The sequence below is a fragment of the Topomyia yanbarensis genome, chromosome 3 (assembly GCF_030247195.1).
Source record: "Topomyia yanbarensis strain Yona2022 chromosome 3, ASM3024719v1, whole genome shotgun sequence".
In the NCBI taxonomy this organism is placed as follows: Eukaryota; Metazoa; Arthropoda; class Insecta; order Diptera; family Culicidae; genus Topomyia; species Topomyia yanbarensis.
Window position 1 is genome coordinate 426,515,714 of NC_080672.1, and position 20,950 is coordinate 426,536,663.

A 20,950-nucleotide genomic window follows, 5' to 3' on the forward strand; every position below is an offset into this window, starting at 1 on the left:
ATCTTCCGCTGGGGCTTCCATTAGGTGACCGGTGGGGAGATCCCGATTCGCCAATGGGCGGGTAAGTGAGCATGGCGTTGGATGTGTAGGTTGTTGAGTCGACTTGGGTAGTTGAAGTAACCTCGTTAGAATTGTTTTTGTTTTGGAGTATCGAATTTGTGTGGTAGGTGACTGTTTCTGTTGTAGATAATGAATTTTTTGGTTGTTGCCTTTTCTTGTATTAGTTGCTTTATTGTATATATTATAATTGGTGTTTTGGCTGATTTTTGATGTTTTTAGTATCTTCAGTCCGAACAACTAAGCTCTGGGCAGTCGATCGACTTCTCGTGCTTTTTGGTTTTAGATAGCGGGTGATTGTGTTCAATTTTTTGCTCTAGTTCTCTACTGTGAATTCCCAGTTACTGGCTCGATCTTCGCACTTGGAGGACTACCGTCGTTGTGTTTGTTTTGTTCCTTTGCATTCATTCGATAAGCGATACTCGTGGAATTCGGTATAACTTTTAAAATATTTGAAGAAGAAACCTAATGTAATTATAATATTTGCAATTTCCGCAAATTTCCTGGCATGATGTCTATCAATATTTCTCTTTCACTCACCGAAATCAGACCTAATCGAGTTCTATTTTGACAATTACATAATATTCTTGTTGACATATTTAAGGAATATATAGACAAAACAGCTCTTGTTTAAAAGAGGGAAAATGTCCACAGTAGGGCATTGCAAAAATTTTTTTTTTTGAATTCTCATAGGCCCCCCCTCTCATATTGTGACAAATGTCAAAGTAAGCTCAGATGCCAAATTTCACATCATTTGGACAATTTTAGACCCCCGCCCACTTCGCTTGAATTTTTTTGAAATTGGTACTATGGGAAAATATGGAGGAAAAATACATTAAATGCTATAACTTTTGAAGCAGCAATCACAAAATTGCAATTTATATCTCTTTTGAAAGGAAATAATCTAAGTATTTGAATGAAGATATATTTGTTTCTTGAAAAATACGGTAAAGTGGGGTACTGGGTCATTTTGGCCTCAAAATCCCCTATTTTTAATGTTTTTTTCTGCTCCGTGAGGCAAATCATACATATTTTGTAGTTTTTATAATGTGAAAAAATCTCAGAAATCGAACGGAACCCTTTTGACCTTAGTTCGAATACGAGAAGTTGGGGTTATAGGGCTTTTTGTCAGTCATATTAAATTTTATCATTTTCTCATGCATATATCTCTATTATTCTACAATCAATTTTCATAAAATGTAACTTATTGAACGTGTAAAATTCTGAGGAATAAAACAAAAACAAAAACGTTAAAGGTAAAATTCAGAAACATCAAACTTTTTGATATTTACTCTACAAATCTCATTTTTTTCATTATTTGTCCTAATACCTCAACTTCCCCTATTTTTCCAGGAATGAAACTTTTCTCATGTGATCCCTAAGCATATTTTACACTAAAAGTAGTAAATTAAATAAGAATTTTGTTGTTAAATGGAGTTAATATGTGCGATTTTATGATAAAAATGTGAAATCGACACTATATGTCAGATAATTTGATGTTCCTGAATTTTACTAGTAACGAATCTATTTTTGTTATAATCCAAAGGATGTTCCACGTTCAACAAGGTATAGTTTATGAAAATTGAGTGAAGAATAATAGAGATATATTCACGAGAAAATGATGAAGTCTAATATGAATGTCAGAAGGCCATTTAACCCCAACTTCTGGTATACGGACTAAGGTCAAAAGGGTTCCGTTCGATTTCTGAGATTTTTTTATATTTGAAAAACTACAAAATATGTATGATTTGCATCACGTAGCAGAAAAATCATTAAAAATAGGAGACTTTGGGGCCAAAATGACCCAGTACCCCACTTTCATGTATTTTTCTAGAAACAAATATATCTCCATTCAAATACTTAGATTATTTCCTTCCAAAAGAGGTATAAATTTTAATTTTCTGATTGCTACTTCAAAAGTTATAGCATTTAATGTATTTTTCCTCCATATTTTCCCATAGTACCGATTTCAAAAAATTTCAAGCGGAGTGGGCGGGGGTCTAAAATTGTCCAAATGATGTGAAATTTGGCATCTGAGCTTACTTTGACATTTGTCACAATATGAGAGGGGGGCCTTTGAGAATTAAAATTTTTTTTTTTTTTTGCAATGCCCTAGTCCACAGTACATTAAACAACTACAAATATGGTAAATGCAAGTTTAAAGACAAAAAATTACAATCGTTATGCATTAGATCGTATCTATGGATTTCTCTATTATGATTATTCAAACATTTGGTCAAATTACCCATTCGGTTTTCAGCCAAATGGCATTCGGTTAAATGATATTCGACCAAATGACCCATTTGATCAACTGATCCTTCCGACCAAAAGAAGGTCGGTCAAAGAGCGTTCGACCAAACGGAATTCAGTTAAATGTCTTTCGGCCAAATGTCTGAACACCACTAGAATCGTACAAGGTACGCAACGTACTACCTACCACTGTGCTGCGTCTGCTACCTCCAAATCAAGAACCAGTACTGCCAATGATTAACAAAATTTGAAAAAATGGCCAATCGTAATAACCTGTGCGTTCATCAAACAATCCAAGTTAGCCAGTGTTGAAAACCTATACAACATAACCAACCGGAACAGCATATACCGAATCGATAACACGACCGAAAACTAACTTAACTCCACGCAGTAGTAGGCGACGTAGCTACTGGATTTTCACCAAGGAAGAAGATCTCTATGCAAAGTAAAAATCGCGTTGTAACGACACTTTGACTGGTAATTCATATCTAATAATATGTATCGTAATAGACAATCCACCAACCAGCTGGCATTGCCTTCTCAGTATACCGGCCATGATATACAGATGCTCAGTTTAAGATTTTCAGTTGGAATTTAGATGGAATGAGCGTATGAACATAGACAATCTTTGGACGAATGTTATGGAAATCGGTTTACAATGGAAGTTACTAACGTTCAAAACCTATCACTCCTGTTTTTTTCTGAAATTATGAAGAACGACCCCTATATTCTACAATAAGTCGTAGTCGCGACAAAAAAGTCTTGGTGTGTCGATCATACGGACACAAAAAATCTAGCTTGTTGGGACACGAACGTATAACGACTGATGACAAAGTTTGATTTATGTTTTGTGAAATAATCTCATCAATAACTAGCACCAACTTGGTGCCAGTTAGACGATAAATGTGGGAAATCCCACCAAAAATGAGACAAACATGCGATCATGGGCAGTGAGATGAATGAAAATTACTTTTCGTGTAAAACTGGTTTCGCATTTTCGGAAAGGTAAATTTTAATAGAATTTTATTAATTACACATACACTTAAAGAGATAATTCCTCCGAGTTTCCAGATTAATAAATATAAATTGCAACATTTTTTCCTTACAATGTTCAATGTTCTGACTCATCATTTCCACCCAAAACTTAACCATCACGGCCCTTCAAAGGTTAAGCGCATTCTTCCGATCTCATCCGCTTCTCCAGAACAGGGATTCAATTTCCCCGTTTAGTGCTGTCGGTTCAAGTAATAAAACACACATAAAACAGGTTATACTGGATTTTTTGAATCAGAAATACATTCCATTTTGTTGCAGTTTTTTGCCCTTTTTTTGCTCTTCATTTCTTCTGCCGACTCTTCATTTCGGCCTTATATAATTTATTGTCTTCCCTCTTATCGCTTTCGCGAGCCTTCTCTCCCAGCGATGATGCTGATTTTTGGCACTCCGCAGTGCGCTGCTCTGTATGCAGCATTCCGCTCCATTGCCACCCAGAGATTCCAACTTCTCGGCCGATCGTCAATATACGATCGCTATCATATTCTGACCGAAAAGAGCAACTTTTTGCATCATCGCCCCCTTTTAATTTAATGATCCTATTGACTTTGCCACAGTCTTTCCTCTTTCAGCGCATCGAGGGTACAGGATTAAGTGATATTCCTTCTTCGCTTGTACACGCTGACTCTGATTCACTTCAGTCACCAAGCGAAGGTAGGTGACATTCTGACTAAGCCGAACATTTTGATGGAACTTGTTTGATTTTTACGACCGGCTCTAATAACATTGTTAAATTTAACCGACCGTTCGAGATTGTTTCGTTTAACTGTTTTCGGCGATATGTAGATTAATTTGCCACCCGGTAGTATCGGATAGTGGCAAACCAGTGGAAAGAGTAATTGGATGTATATGAAACAGCAGGATGAACAATTTAATACTTTCTAAACTGTTACGCGGTTTCGATGAAATCTGAGGAATGAAAGCAAATAGAATTAGAGAATACCTATACTCGTCATAAAATGTTCCTTTATTGCTTTCCTTTACGATCAGTTACAACCAATACTCGATACGGGTTTTAACTGGTCCAGCTGAACCTGCACAGTTCCAGTTTCCGTCATCGCAATCTTAACTATTTTTACCTCCAGATTGTGACGGCCTAGATTTTTCGCCGCAAACCATTAATCTCAATTTTTACACTTTTTATTGGTTCGTGAACCGAAGTATGATTGCATTCGTACCAAGCAACTTGGTGAAATGGAGCGAATCTCTTCGGGTTGCAAGCATCTGTCACAATTTATATTGCAACTATTTGCATACTGCTGCTAACTATTTAGATCGCTATTTCTGTCGTCCGAATCGCCTTTTATCTTTTATTGATATTTATGCACTTTGCGAACAAGCTGAAACGGCTATTAAACAATTCTGATTCAGTCGGTACTGCCGGTACTAGCTACACATGTTCCCGTCAGCTAACGCCTAGCAATGTACCAAAATCAACGCCAGCTTAGACTGTCAGTTTCAATTTAAAATCACTTTGCACATTCCCGCCTGAGACTGCCCTTGAAAACGCCTACAAGGAGAGATTTAATGGGGGTTCAGTAAACGACAAAACACATAAATTGTTACAATTGTTTGATCCACATTCATTACCTTTTTCCAGGTCAAAAAAGGCTGCGGAACGCCTTCGCTTATGCAGAACGATCATCTGGGCGGCACGTACGAGCAACCATTGCAGCCGGCTATGCACAGCAACAAGTGGATACTGGCCCCCATCAACGAGATGCTCCAGTTCGAAATGACGATCGACAAAAACAAGGATCTGTTCCTGCAACTGTCGTCAACGTGAGTATGAGTTGTTATTTCGACCAGGATTATGTCATACCGGATGGAATCGATGAGCGTTGAACGCTCAATATATCATGATTCTCGTGAAGGTCCACGAAGGCGCCTAGGAATGATTATGTAAACCCGTCTGTTTGATCTTAGTAATTGGGATTGCAAAATTAAGAGGCTAAAATGAACAAACGACGTCAGGCCACCAAATAATGTGGTGTTTATGATTGAAACCCCTTCCCCAAGATGCTTTTAGAAAACTGCAACATATTAGCGGTGTGAACAAGATCAAAACTATATCGCGTTGTTACTTGTTATAATTTTCTGTTAACTACTAACGAGGCCAAATTTAAAGCACAGCTTATTGCGAAAATTTTATTCTATTACCATTTGGTTATTGCATTCTGATCAGGAAAGATAAAATTTTCAGGTTCGAACTCGACCGGTTAAATCTTTTTCGGCTTTAGCCTCATGTGCTTCGGGTTATTTTTTCTAAACTACAAACTGCTACTCTTATTTGATATAGTACGACAGTCCGTACTATTTTAGCTATTTTTAGAATATACTTTGTGTTGTGATTTACTTTTGCCACCGTCAATAACGGCATTTAGACGATTTACTTGCATGTATTTATTTTATTATATCTATAGACATTGTCAAGTGTAATTTTTACGCACTTAATTGAACCAGGATATTCTGGTGTTTATTCGGACTAGAACCCGCCACAAGATAAACCAACGTGTTTCTTACTTTAGTACCGGACAACGATTTTTCCTTCTTTCTTTGCTAAATAAAGAATGATTATCCTATTGCGAATAATTAATAATATAGCTAGCTAAAGGGTAAACACGAAATTATTGCAACCAAATATATTTACAATTATATCTTATATATCAGATCAATTATGTGGATATTTATTGGTACAACACTTTTTTTAATTCTCGGTAAAGGTTTCAGCGTGAAAATAAAACACTTTTTTTGCGATTTTTTTAGAACTTTGCGTGAAGCAAATTTATCAAAACTTTTGTACATTATAGTGTATCATTTCAATAACATGCTGTAATTTTTCTATGCAAAAATATCAACAAACGATTCGGCGACGAAGCTTTTTGTACAACGTCTCTGGAAAAGACATGATTTGCGGTATTCTTTCAAACTTGGCATACATATTCTGTGTTAAAAATACCTAAACCCTGTGTTGAGTTTTTGAGATAATTTTTCTGATTCTGCTCCAACAAACATGTTTCATAAGCCACGCCTGGCTAATTCGTCGGCCACTTCGTTATCACCGATTTCTTGGTGGCCTGGTACTCAGACTATCTTCACTTTATTCCAAGTAGCCAGTTCTTTTAAAGATGTGATGCGTTCCCAAACCAGTTTGGACTCACACTTCGACGACCAATGGTGCTGCTTGGTTTTCCAAGAAGATTGTGATTTTTGTGTGCCTGTAGTTTTGTTTTCTACAGACCTCCGAGTATATTGCACATACCTCCGCCTGGGAAACTATAGACCACTTTCCCGTTAATATTGCTTCTTTAATTCTTGGTCCATAGAATCCCGAGCAAATCAGGTCACCCATTTTAGAACCATCCGTATAGAATTATACTGTACCTTGAGGTAGTATGGGACAACCTACATTCCACATATGACAATGCACTATGTAGGCCTCATATGAGATGTCGAGGTTTGGTTTAGTCTCCATTCTATCTTGAACTGTGATCAAGACAGGGTTTAGTTTAGGTTCCTTTATTATACTCAGGTGACCATTTAATTCGCCATCAAATAGTAGTTCACCCTTTAGCACGCTCCGAGAGCCAAGGCTCGCCTACCTCATAACATGTTAGTGTAATGAAGGTAGATGAAGCATGGCTCAATAGCTGTAGTTGGTATTAATTTCATAGCGCCTCTGATAGAGAGGCAGGCTAGATTCTGAACATTAGTCAGCTTGGTTTGGGTGGGCTTTTGTTTAACTTTGGGCCACCGTACAATGGAGGAATAAGTTTATTGTAGTCTGGCGATGGCGTGTAGGACCAGTAGCCAATCTCTGTTTGAGACCTCAAGTTTACCCGAAGAGTTTACTGCACGCCAACAGTGTAAAATATTACCCTAACTTCTCTCCAGCTTATAGGTGGGTACCCAAGCATAAGACTGGATCTCAGTATGTTTAGTAGATCGGGAAGAATTATGTCCGATTTTTGTATAAATATTAGAAGAATGTTGACAGGATCGAGGGATTTATAGGGTTCGAAGGTGTTGATAGCCCATTTAATTAGAGCTGGTGTGAAAATCTGACAGTTTCTGTGATGCCTCACAAGTCCTGTTAGGACGAAGTCCATCACAATCCTGACCTTTCAATTCTTGTCTTTCGCAACCGGCCCAAGAAAGTGGATGTTCATTAGAAAATCCAATGTTTCACTATCGCCAGTTGTAAGAGAACCATCGGCTTTTTTACTTGCTCTAGGCCATTTGTGTGATCCTTTGATAAGACTTTTTGAAGGCGAACTGCCTCTCGAAAGTTTCCGATGTTTTCATGAATCTCGCGCATTGATAGTTTTTTAGCCTTTTTCAGCTTAGTGTTGTATTTGGTAAGGGTTGCCACATGTAGGAAGGCTTTGACCCGGAGATTTTTGATGACCTGGGAGTATGCTTCAAGAAAAACATGAATAAATGCTGAAACCAGACAGAAATTCGAATCGAAGCAATTGATCGTCCTTTTACCTAATGAGTGTATATGAAGTATTCACTCTTTCATTCTTGCTGTAGCTCGTCGTATCAATTTAGCGCTGGTTGGAAAATTATCATAACTGACTCACGTTCACCAAAGAGTGATTTGTTTTGCCAAAGCCTAATATGCATCACTGTTTCGCGTCGTTCATATTAGGGGCCATACACTAATTATGTAAGGGCACATGGGGGGAGGGGGAGTTTCAAAATATCTTACAAATTCTTATCTGAGGGGGAGGGAGGGTTTGTCCTTTCTTACGCAATATCATAAAACAAGTTTAAAAAATTAAATCCATAAGGAAAATATTCTTTTTAATAAGAAAAGGGAACTATTTTCATTTGTACCATATAATCCTTGTATATCGAACAATATGAGTAATTTTTTGGCTCTTGGTTGTACATTGTTCTGTTCGGGCACTGGAGTCACAATATGCCTTACAAGTTAAGAAGTGTTGATACCCTTCGTGTTGTTAGTCCGACTTTGTCCTTTTCAAACGTTCGATTCAAATCCGCAAGGTATCTGGAAAATGTTCTAACATGCGATTGTCAAAGATCTTGAATGTCAAATATTTCCAGAGTGTAAACTCTAATTCAAGAAAAATCGAAGATGGTTAACTCGGAGCTATGCGTACGATAAGCGTCACAGCTGGAACTCAGAATAAATTCATGCCAGAAGAGGTATAAACTCTTTTAAATTCTACATCACAGGAAAATAGATTCAAAGGAGGTGGAATATAGCACATAGATCTAAATACTGGTCGCATTGGTTCGTCTCCAACAAAAAAGTGGAATATAGCAAAGCAGATCATGTGGACCAAATTGGAGTTACTGAATATCTGACAACAGTTATTCTTTCTACTGGGCGAGATTGACATGCAATTGAAATTCTGCAGATGATTACAGTTAAATTTTGTCATGAGTTTTCTTGTAATAATTCTATACATATCGTTTTCGCTATCTTATTATTTGATGAATTAACAATTCGATTTTTAATTACGATAATCATGATAAGATCTTATGTAGGGGGAGGGGGAGTTCACCAAAATCTTACGAACTCTTATATGGGGGGGGGGGGAGGGTGAGTTTGAAAAGCTCTAAAAAAGCCTTACGTAATTAATGTACGGCCCCTTAAGCTGTTAATGTTTCTCGTTTATGAACAGTTTTGTCGGTTTAGTTAGGCGTACAATCTCGCTTCTCCGCCTACTCGCAAAGAATATAAATGCACCAACCACTCTCGCTGTGAAGCATAACCCGTATGAGTAGTGTTCTCTTCCTCAGCTAACAGGAGAAGGATAGTGCATCCAGCGTGCAGCGAGTAGGTTCAGTGTAGTTAAGGACCACTGCAGAAGCAGCCAATGTTAAGACCGAAAAAATTCATTTATTGTTAACCAGACCGGTTGGATTTGACCAAAATAGCAGCTACAGATAAGCTCTAGCAATAGTGAGGTGATTTGGTGAGATTGAATTTTTAATTTACTTTTTGGAATGTAACATTCTAATTTAAGAAATTTGCGGTACATTTTTTCCTTTAAGTTGATTTGTTTTTCAATATCCTTGTTTTGTGAAGGAAGTCCGATATATTTGGTAGATGTTACCACCTATAAATGAAGGATCAGTCAGGCAAAATGAATCTGAAACCAAAAGGATTAATAACGCTACTTACACGTCTTTTGAATATATTGCAAAGAAACAAGTAAATTTCGTTTTAAAAGTTAAAATTTTCAAAACCGTTCAAACCCGGGTGGGTGGTATCCCCAGGTAAAAGCCTGTGGTCTGACTAATTAGCAGTAATCTTCGTTTTATTGAACAGGCGCCTATCTTCCTTCCTAGGTGTTGCCAGATTTTCGATCCACCAAAGAACTACTCGACATACATACCTCATTACAAGAGGGCAACTGTCGTTATAGACGGTTATGATCCTCGTTTGTAGGTCATTTGCCGCATTATCCAGATCTGCTCCCCGTTCTTTTTTACTGTTCCAGATGTGTGCGGAATACACACCAATTTGTTTTAATTATTTCCCTGTGATTTTGGACTGTGGGTTTATTGGCTTCTATGACGAACATATGTCTCTGTGATCCGACAGACTAGGTTCATCAGAAACGTGCCAACTCTTTATCTTTTCCGTTATTTGAGCGCTCCATAACGTGAGGTGCAGTACTTCACTTCTAACTGCGTTCATAAATGTAGGTACAACTACGTTGTTACATATTGACATAATTTAACGAAAGGTATTCGAGTAGGTATTCACCTCTGGTATTTATATCCGTGCTACCCCATTTTGTGTCATATGCATTGGTATCACATCCAAAGATAAAGGACTTGTTTATGATTCTGCAGTACTTTACGGGGGCATTGATTTCAGAAGGTGGTGCTGTATCCGCATTAGGGCATTTCAAAAAATTTTTTTTTTTAATTCTCAAAGGCCCCCCCTCTCATATTGTCAAAGTAAGCTCAGATGCCAAATTTCACATCATTTGGACAATTTTAGACCCCCGCCCACTTCGCATGAAATTTTTGAAATTGGTAATATGGGAAAATATGGAGGAAAAATATATTAAATGCTATAACTTTTGAAGTAGCAATCAGAAAATTAAAATTTATACCTCTTTTTAAAGTAAATAACCATAGTATTTGAAGGAAGACATTCCTGTTTCTAGACAAATAGGGAAAAGAGGGGTACTGGGTCATTTTGGCCTCAAAATTCCCTATTTTTAATAAGTTTTCTGCTCCGTGATGCAAATCATACATATTTTGGTGCTTTTCTAATGTAAAAAAATCTCAGAAATCGAACTTTTTGTCCTTTGTCAGAATACGGAAAGTTGGGGTTGTAGGGCCTTTTGTCAATAATATTAAATTTTATCATTTTTTCGTGCATATATCTCTATTATTCTTCAATCAATTCTCATAAAATGTACCTTGTTAAACGTGAAAAATCCTGAAGACCACAATAAAAATAGATTCGTTATCGGTAAAATTCAGAAACATCAAATTATCTGATATATAGTCTCGATTTCACATTTTTATCATAAAACTGCACATATTAACTCCATTTAACTACAAAATTCTTATTAAATTTACTACTTTTAGTGTAAAATACGTCTGAGGATGAGAAAAGTTTCCATCCTGGAAAAATAGGGGAAGTTGAGGTATTAGGACATTTAACGAAAAAAATGTGATTTGTAGAGTTAATGTCCAAAAATTTGATGTTTCTGAATTTTACCGCTAACGAATTCATTTTTGTTGTATTCATAAGAATTTTCTACGTTCAACAAGCTACATTTCATGAAAATTGATTGAAGAATAATAGAGATATATACACGAGAAAATTAAAAAAGTTAATATTAATGACAAAAGGTCCTATAACCCCAACTTCCCGGACAAGGCTCAAAAAGGTTCCGTTCGATTTCTGAGATTTGTTCACATTAGAAAAACTCCAAAATATGTATGATTTGCATCACGGAGCAGAAAAATTATGAAAAATAAGGGATTTTGGGGTCAAAATAGAGCAGTACCCACCTTTCCCTTATTTTTCTAGAAAGAAGAATATCTCCCTTCGAATAAGGTCATTTCCTTTAAAAGGAGGTATAAATTGTAATTTTCTGATAGCTACTTCAAAAATTATAGCTTTTAGTATATTTTTCCTCTATATTTTCCCATAGCACCAATTTCAAAAATTTCAAGCAAAGTGGGCGGGGGTCTAAAATTGTCCAAATGATCTGAAATTTGGCATCTAAGCTTACTTTGACATTTGTCACAATATAGGAGGGGGGCCTTTGACAATTAAAAAAATGTTTTTTTTGCAATGCCCTAATCCGCATCGCCAGAGAAGTAAGCAAAGACGATCATAATCTCTTGCTTTCCCCTTGAATTCCCGTTGAATCAATCCTGCAATTGGAAAGAATTTTATTGCTCTGTTTATCAAAACTGTAGCTATTGGAATTGGCTAGTCGTTGCAATATACTAACTTGTGAGCCGAGAAATGTAAACTATAGATTTTTTTTTGTTTTTTTTGCCCACGGCTCCTGTATGAGAGCGATGTCTAATCGCTCTTTGGTGAACCTCCGGATAAGGACGCTTGTGGCACCTTTTGCATGGTGGAGGTTCATTTGAATGCAGCGAATGTAGCTCATTTTTTCGGTGTTTCTTTAACGTCGATTTTTGGGACCAATGCTTCGGCCTCTTTATTGTACCAACGGCTTGTCACAGGATGTGTGCTGTTCGACGTTCCAGTGGCCTTTTCTGGTTTAGTATTTGCTCCGGCTCTTGTCGTTTGCGCACCTTCGCGTACGGGAGGTTTCCGGTCCTCTCCTTACTTTTCAGTTCGTGAGCCGCATACGGTAGGATGCTTGTGTGTATTGCTCGTAAGACAGGCTGCCACCGACGCACTCGTTACCGTTGCTGCAGGCTTGCTATGATCAGAAGTCCGTCGTGAGGTGCTCCGTGTTGGGTCACCCACAGGAGCTTTTACAGTCCATGCTTGCCTAGAACTTTCACGTTCAGCGAAGACCGGGCCTCCCTTTAACTGGCGCATTCTAGCCTTTCCGAATACGTAGTTCAGCTGGTTGTGTTGGGAGGTTATCAGTTGCACTGAAGCATCATCTACCGCCAACAGCAGCTCTGCCGTTTTGTGGACCGTAGTTCTCTTCACGACCCTCCAGCATTCAATGCAGAAATTGTCGTTCTGATTCTGCACCAGGCGAAGGATGCTCTCATCGGACCTTTCAATGCTGTCGAGGAAATACCCGATGTAAAGCGCTTGTTTTGAAATCTGCGACGCTTTAACGGCTTCCAATGAAGTGCCTTCCTAGGGCTTGATCGCAGCTGCGGCATCCTGCAGCCACTTAGTTGTATCTTTGTCTACACAGGCAATTTCGAGATACCCTTGTGTGTGGGTGCACTTCCTAAACTTGGGTCGCGAATTGTTTGATGCTATTGATCAGCGCGCATCGAGTAGCATTCAGCCGTTCGTGGCTGAGGGTATTCGCAGGGTGGAAGATAGACATTTATCTGCTGCTATAAGCATTTTCGGCGACGCAATCTGCTTCATATGGTAAAGGGATAAATACTCTGCCATGAACAGTTTGTAGAAGTTTTAATACTGTGATTGCCTTGAACTGCTGGATAGCGACAGATGCGGTGGCACCAAGTGCAGGTTTTATTTTGTCGAAGGGTAGACTAACTACATATCGTCCATCCGTGTTCCGTACGCAAGCATGTCGTTCATCGTTAGTTAGAGGCTAGGGGCTTTGTCCAAATTGACTTCAGCGACCAGACCAAAACACCAGACCTTCGGATAGTAACTGATACCGTGCTTAATCGACATACTGATGAATTTCGTTGAACATGTAACTAGTCTTGGCTCGTGAAAAAGCCTTCATCCACATCTATTCTTGCGAATCATTTATGGATTGCACTTATAGCGTTAGCATTAGCAAAACAGTAAGCTTTTGCAGAATAGTAGTGCAAAACAAGATACTTGGAATTGGATTCTGCAACTAGTCATGATCATGTTCAATATTAGGTTGTAATCTTTTAAATACCGGCTCGTTCATTATTTCTCTGATGGTGCCTGAAGCAATTTACGTTTCTTCAGCGACATCGAATAGAGTTTCGGGATTTTCTGCTTTGTTTACTCCCAGTTTTAACTCAGAGTAGCTCGTTGCTTCGAAATCACAGATAGGTGTCTGGAATGTGACGAGGATAATTTACAACTGTTTTCTTGTGGTTATCAGGAGCTACAAATTTATCGTTTCATAAACTATTTTGATCCTTCCACCGTACCCTTGGCTTTCGATTACCTATAGCTTTTAAAATCAAATTCTTCGAAGGGACTATCATACAAATGGATTATCTGGTAAACTTTCATCCTCACATTTTCTTCTACTAGTGTTTGAAACTCTGTAAATAGGCGCAACATAATGTAATTGACCTTTCTACTCCCGTTAAAGAAGAAACGGCGCCGAATTATTTCGTGAGGAAAACAAAAAAAAATTGCACTGCAAAAACCGGTTGAGGTTAAGTATTTCGTGAGGCAAACAAACCAAACTCCTTTAGTTTGACTTTGCATCTGTGGTTGTAAATGAGCTGTCAGAAATCTTAATACATAAAACAATTCCACGGATTGCATGTTTAACTACTAACCTGTTGTTGACTGGCGACTTGATCGAGTTCATTGAATTGTTATAACAACCTTTCATTCTACAACTTTTATATCCCATAGCAAAATGATTCGATTCGATTTGTTTTTCCAACACGGTGACAGCTGACGGTAGCGCTTACTTTGATGCGTAAAGAAAATCAAATCGATAGCATCTGTGCGTTGGGGAAAATGAAACTTACACCAACATGCATCGTATATTACCAGTCTTCTTGATGTGGAGTCTTTGATTTGAATCAGTGCGTTGAACAAATACACGCTGTTCTAACCAACGTAATGATTTCAAATCGGTAGATTGGTAATAGGAATATTACCCTATATACATGATTACCAATTGTTGAATTAAGTCGCTTTATGAGATTAATGAAATAGTTTAAATAAACAGCTTTAAAAAAAAGCTTTTAGTCAATGTTGGCTTGTACATTAGGTAATCATTTTATAACTTTGATACTTTGATATTTCATCCGAAGCGTTCCAAAACCACTGCCAGTGTGAAGTTGAGCGCATTGAAGATCATTCCTAGAAACGCTCCAGCTGGAGCCAAATTGGCATATATTGCGATAACACTCAATGGTGTGACCGAAATGCGAATAGGTTTTACAAATAGTGTAATTAGCAGGGAGTGAAAACCGATTCCACCTGAACGATATATCCGTTCGTGTATTTCAAGAACTCAAGTAAATAGCTGTTTTCAATTAATAGTAACTTGTGATCAATACCCGATCAGAGGATTTTTTCGACCTTGTTTTTTTTTAATTTCTCATTATTTTACCTACAAACTAAACACAATTAGTGACGAAAGTTCTGCACTGTTATAATTTTGCTATTCCCTTTTTATCGGGTACCTACATCGAAATGCATTATTACGTTAATTTGTTTATTTAGTTGCCCATAGCGGCATGTGTCGATACGTTTTCAAATCCACTGATTGTCTCCCGTATCACCTATCAAACGGTTCATTCAAACACGCAACTAAAATTAATGCAATGGCGCGCTATATGTATCTTTGATTGATCTTTATCGGTGTGCCGCTGCATCATGTATGAGCGCTTTTCAACACGCTGCGCCACAGCAGACCAGCAGCATGCCCCGTAACGGGCGACTCGCGCATCAGAACCATGTGTCCGACTGCCGGGGATACGGGTTAGTCGGAACAGTTTCTCAGTTTCAGTGTCTATCTATTTGTATGATAATGATTGTTATTAGTTAGTGCCATTATGACACCCATCAACGCTACTCATTCAACCGGCCGGCTGCAGTCGTGCTTAGCACTGAAGTGTTTGTTGGATTCCCTTCCGCTTATGCCTCGTGTTACCCCCCTGAGGCGTTCATTTCACACCAGTACCTATACCGACGACAGTGATTGCGTGTGCGTTTCTTGTTATTCAGCGCGCAATTTTCGCAACTGCTGGCGATTGATTAATTGAAGAGGAATTTTAATTAGACACCAGACATCTCGGTTTTGTCGCCCGGAATCAATCGAGCCCAGAGCTTTTTCGAGATTGGCGCTGCGCCATCAATGAAGTTCAAGGTTAGATTGATCTGCTCGAATGCGTTTTGATAGGGAAGTTAGGCACTTGATCGATTATTTGTTTTATCTGATAAAACTTAACAGTATTTGTTTTGTATTTTTTTACAGCCTATGTGACGATGAAGACTACCACAACAACGACGAGGACTGCTGGACCGGAACTCACTACGGGGACTACACGCACGAGGTAGTATCCACCACGTCCCAGAAGTACAACCCGGAGGTACCATATAGTAGCACTGCCGAGCAGTTCCCTCGGGACAGCCGATTGCAGATGCTGATCGACAAGCTGATTAATTTAAAAAATGCGGCAACCAAAGCGGTACGAGCAGAGATTATTTGTCGTTTAAGATTTTACGATTCTAATTTTTTTTCTATCCTGCAGATCTCCAGTAATGCGTTCAAGAGCGATTCCGATAAGATGCTGTCCGATATGGCAGAAGGCTCCGGAGATCACTATCGAGACTACGATTCGGCTGAAGAAGAAGAATATGGAGAAAACGGATCTGGTTCAGGAGAAGGTACATTCGTAGTTTTTGATAACCTCTTTTGATACAATCAGTTAACACATACTTTTCATCGAAACAGGTCCTAATGCGCGGGGTGGTGGTTTTGGAATTATCAATGTTCAAACCGGAAGCAACTTTACACCACCAGCTGGTGTAGGGCATTCGAGCCGAATCTCCATTTCCTATGTGCTCACGTGTACAGCAATACTGTTGGCCAGTTTGATCAACCGTTGCAGACACTAGACCCAGGTCCGGTAGTAGCAGGCGAACAATCAGAAGGATAAACGCAGCTTCTACGTACTCGTTATCTTCGTCTCGTCTCATTATTGCTTCATTCAGGAAACTCGCGAAACGAATTCACGCACACGGCGGCTTCACGTGTTTGTGTAAATGTTTTGTGTGACTGCGAGTGTGTCTGCGTGTGATAACGCGTGAAAGTCAAATCGTAGGACTGTAAAGTTATTAGAAGTACTAGGATATAACAAATCTATGCGTAGCAATGTAAATCAATTGTACACGTGTCCGGCCTCCCGTGTCGTGCTGAACGATCCCTTGTTAAACCTTGAGAGAATACCTGTCTGAACGTGGTATTTTCGGAACGTCTTTGTATCTTTGTAACTATCCAAAAGTGATAGGAGCCATAAATCCTCTGCAGATTTCAGCCTTTCGTACATTGCTGCTCCATAAGCTCAAGCAATATGTTGATACTCTTTGTTTTACTCAAACATTCATGGGAAACATGTATACTAAAGCAGCTTGCGTTTTTTAATTGTTTTGCTTCGATTGGTTCGTAAAGTCAAAATTGTGAAAGTGTACAAATTTTACCAAGAAAAAAAAGCAATCTAATCTCATTTACCGTTTTGCAGAAGCTTTATATTTTATTAATTTTATTACCAACCTCTTTAGAGTTACGATCAGGTATCGCATTCAGAACCAAGTCGCCATATTTAATTAAACATTATACAATTTTTTAGTTAGGTGCTCGCACACAAAAATATGAAAATACAATAAAACACACAGCTTGACAGTCGCATGCCAGATGATGTATACTCCTTTTTAGATACAAACATATTTTGCTTCATACCTGCATAATAGTTTATCAATAATTATTTCATTAAACTGTGGGAATTAAAAGCAAAACAAATTATCGCTAAAGTCTGTCTTCTTCTATCCTTCAATAAAAAGAAATGGTTTAAGATACGGTAGTTAGAACTTTTAAATTAAACAAAAAACCCTTATTTTTCAATGTTAGTTTGAATAACTGTAAATAAGTAACGTTAAGAAATAACAAAACTAATGGAAACCATTTATTGCTAGTTAACAAGATCTTGTAAAAACTGATGAACCGCAACGGTGAAAACAAACAAATTAATTACACGAAAATCAAACGCTGATGTCGACGTGAGAGTATTAGAATTTTCATCCATCTTCAAGAAGTTTAGAAACAATTAGCTTTCGTTAATCCTATTTCGACTGTTTCTACTTACCAGAATCAAATTTTGTATATAAATCATTCTGAGAACCTACTGCTAGATGTACGTTTGTAGCAAGTCGCACAGCGACAGTCAGTTGACTCAAACATTTCATTGTGGCATCGTTCACCAATTGCGTCACGCTTAGACAGAGGTGGCTTAAAAGGTAAACGGCATCTTTATAGTCGTTAATAGCGTTCTCGTTTTATTTTTTGCAGTAGTACTACACCACTGTAACACCGCACGTAATCGCTCAAACTCGGACGTAACAAGTCTGTCTCCTCTTCTCACTACAATGGTGTAGCACCACTGCGAAAACAAAAATCAAATAAGAGAATGAGAAAAGAAGTTGTGGTTTATTTTAGCCTGACGTAAGAAATGGATGATCTCTAACAGAATGAAACTCATCTCAGTAAAAAAATCGCAGTGGCAAAATATTCGCTAGAGATATTTTGATTTCACAAACAAGGCATGGTAATACTCAACCCGCGGTTAAAGATGCTCCGTACTTCGCCCAGGGGCTATGAGACTGTCGTGCAAAGCTAACATTCAAATCAAATGACTTTCTATTCAGTTATAGATTTAATATGTTCGGCTGTCCTTCGAACAGTGAGCAGCAAATATTAAAACAGCAACCTAACACCCCTCAACGAAACAGAGAAATCACTACTTACGTACTATACTGACTTTCCAATTTGCCTAGAACAAGGAAATAATTATTGTTTGACTCAGCTAATAATTGTTCTTATTTCCTCGATAATCATATATAAAGATTTAACAAAAAATTGGCAATTGTTTATATATTTCATATTGTTCTGGTAGCGATTAAAAGCCAACCGTGCGCGGGAACCGAACCAAGAATTGGGAGTGCGAAGCGCAGCGAAAGAATTAACAAAAAAAAAGAATGTGTTTGAACTATCTGTGATTGAGCTAAGGAAAAAAGCAGTTTATAAGGTTTAAAAAAAAGCGTGGCGTCATACGAATGTTTCAGAAAATGCAAGCATCGCCAACAGAGGATAAGACGATACCTAATTTATTGTTATAAAAAACACATGTTGTTTGACCGCAGAAATCTAAAAATCATTTGGACAACCAATACAAGCTAAACCGTATAATCTTTCGAGATGTTCGAGCATGCGTGAAAGTTGGTTGTTGGTTTTTGTCTTTTGTTTGAACTAGATCGACTCAACTTGTGGCCCAATTTGTTCGGTATTTGGCTTCCAGTGATAAAATTTAGGCTTAGGTGTTGATTTTCCAAATTTGTTTCAAAATTTGGCCCATTGAAGCGATCCCTCAAACGGAAGAGAAAACTGCACCGCATCGACCGCATGCCGTTAGGGTTACTCTAATAAACAAACCGTATAAATACCGTAACAATAGAATGCGTAGTGGTAATGTGTTCTCGCAAGTTGAATTGTTTTACCTACAAAAGTCGCAGCGTAACGGAGGAAAATAGTTGGAAAATTGTATTTATAAAATAAATACGCATGAAAAACAGGAATAATATATTTAAAACAAAATATTAAAGAAAAAGTAAAAAGGTCACTAACTATTAGGACGTTGTATTATAGAAACTAGAGGAACGCAAGAAAACACTTCAGCCAGAACAAGTTGAAAAGGATATTGCCTATGTTAATTCGTAAAATAGGTAGATTTGAATAAACCTATGTGAACAAGTGAGAAACGAGAAGAAATAAACATACTATTCAAAAATGAAAATAAAAAATTACAAATTATTGTGAAATCCTATTCCAAATCATTAATTTGTTCACAGCATACGGCTATACATAATGACTCGCATCTAAGCATCTGATTGTTTTTATTTTGAAAAGCCGTTCGCGGAAATACAAGCATGATGTCAACTTTTAAGAACATCTAAATACTGCGTCAGTCACTTAAGAGTTCCACTAGTAAATGTGACCCATATTGCTTAAAATCAGACGCAAAATCCGTGTAAAACCAGATAAAAATATTAATTTACTACCCTTGACGGTGGCCGGCCCGAGAATTGCACCAGATAGCCCGATAATCCGATTATGCCAATTGAGTTTTACGAGCTGCTGCAGCCACGCTGCTCGTTAACTGTTCGAGCAGATTCATCAAAAACACACGACAAAAATGTCGAATTACGATTACCTCTTACTGTCGAAAAACAGTTTCTCGCGTAACGCTTTAATCCTGCGGGATCTTGTGTTCCTCGTTGCGGGCTGGCTGGCTGGCTGGCTGAAGACGGCGGCGAGGCGCACACGTAAAATACCGAAAGTCAACACAGCGTGCGAAAAAGGCAGGCGAGATAAGCAAAAGGAAAACGATAAATTATAAAAGAAGCGAGAGAAACGACCCGCCAAAGCGTCAGAATCAGGAATGTATATTTTTGCAAATTCGAAAACAAAGAATTTCGAACCAAACCAGTTTTGTGGGTTTCTAGAGTGGAACAGTCAGATATTTTTGCGATGGAAACTTGGTTTTAGTGCAAAAATTGTAATAATTGGAATTTTTCACTGACATATTTAAAAGAAATCGAAATAAGAATAAACGGTGAAATTACCGATATCGACCAAAACAGATAGCAAATGAAAATGTCGACTAGTTTAGCAAGGACCATAAGCTTTTAAAGCGTGCGAAAAGGATACAATAAAGTAGGGTTACTGCGTTTTAATTCATCTTTAGCTCCTTCATTCATCCCAATTACTTGAACACATTAGTTAGAGTAGTGTCTGCTACCTTTATTCAACGCATTAGTTCAAATGGTAGGACGAATAAGGGTACGAGCATTTTACATTTTCCAGGCAAAAATTTTAACTTTACTGGTTCTTACGAACGAAACAAAGATGATAATACCTCTTTATCCAGCAATCCAGCCACTCTGAGTCGAGTTATCAACAAAATAGTGTGACATCGTGACTAATGTGATGAATAAGGGCTCGTCTACCCTATCTGTATTATTATTCATGTGTGACCACAGTCTTTAACTCATAACCCCGAAACCAGAACTCCGATTTAAATGGAACTCGACAGCAGCTGATAATGATAGTATTTTTTCCATTTGAACCTAAGTTGGAGAAAATCGAGTCAGTTATCCCGGAGAAAAAGGTGTGTATTTATCTCAGGAACTTTTTCACTTGCTCACAGTTTCCAGTTCCATCATAGGAGGCCAAACTTTTTAAAGGGTGTTTAATTGGGCTTCAGTGGATTAGAATCACGAATACCCGCAACTTAGAAAATATTTAAATATGTTTTGCATAATTTAGATAGCAAGGTAATACCTGTCAATGAGGATTTGATGTGAGACCGCTATCCATCGAAATAATATTCAATAGCAGCATATTGTGATGTTATACCCTTTATTTGAATAAAATATTATTGACACTGGCCCAGTAATCCCTACGAAAAATGGATGAGATTGTTTGAACCATACACA

At 38.0% G+C, this 20,950-nt stretch overlaps 1 protein-coding gene across 1 annotated transcript in view; it reads left to right on the forward strand.

Moving 5' to 3' along the window:
- Nucleotides 1-18,875, forward strand: part of LOC131693571 (division abnormally delayed protein) — a 290,533-nt gene extending 271,658 nt beyond the window's left edge. Inside the window, exons 5-8 of the mRNA XM_058981494.1 lie at nt 4,961-5,142; nt 15,657-15,870; nt 15,934-16,069; nt 16,137-18,875. Coding sequence (XP_058837477.1) covers nt 4,961-5,142; nt 15,657-15,870; nt 15,934-16,069; nt 16,137-16,300 — 696 coding nt within the window. The 3' untranslated portion in view covers nt 16,301-18,875. The remainder of the gene's footprint in view (nt 1-4,960; nt 5,143-15,656; nt 15,871-15,933; nt 16,070-16,136) is intronic.
- The last annotated feature ends 2,075 nt before the right edge of the window (nt 18,876-20,950 follow it).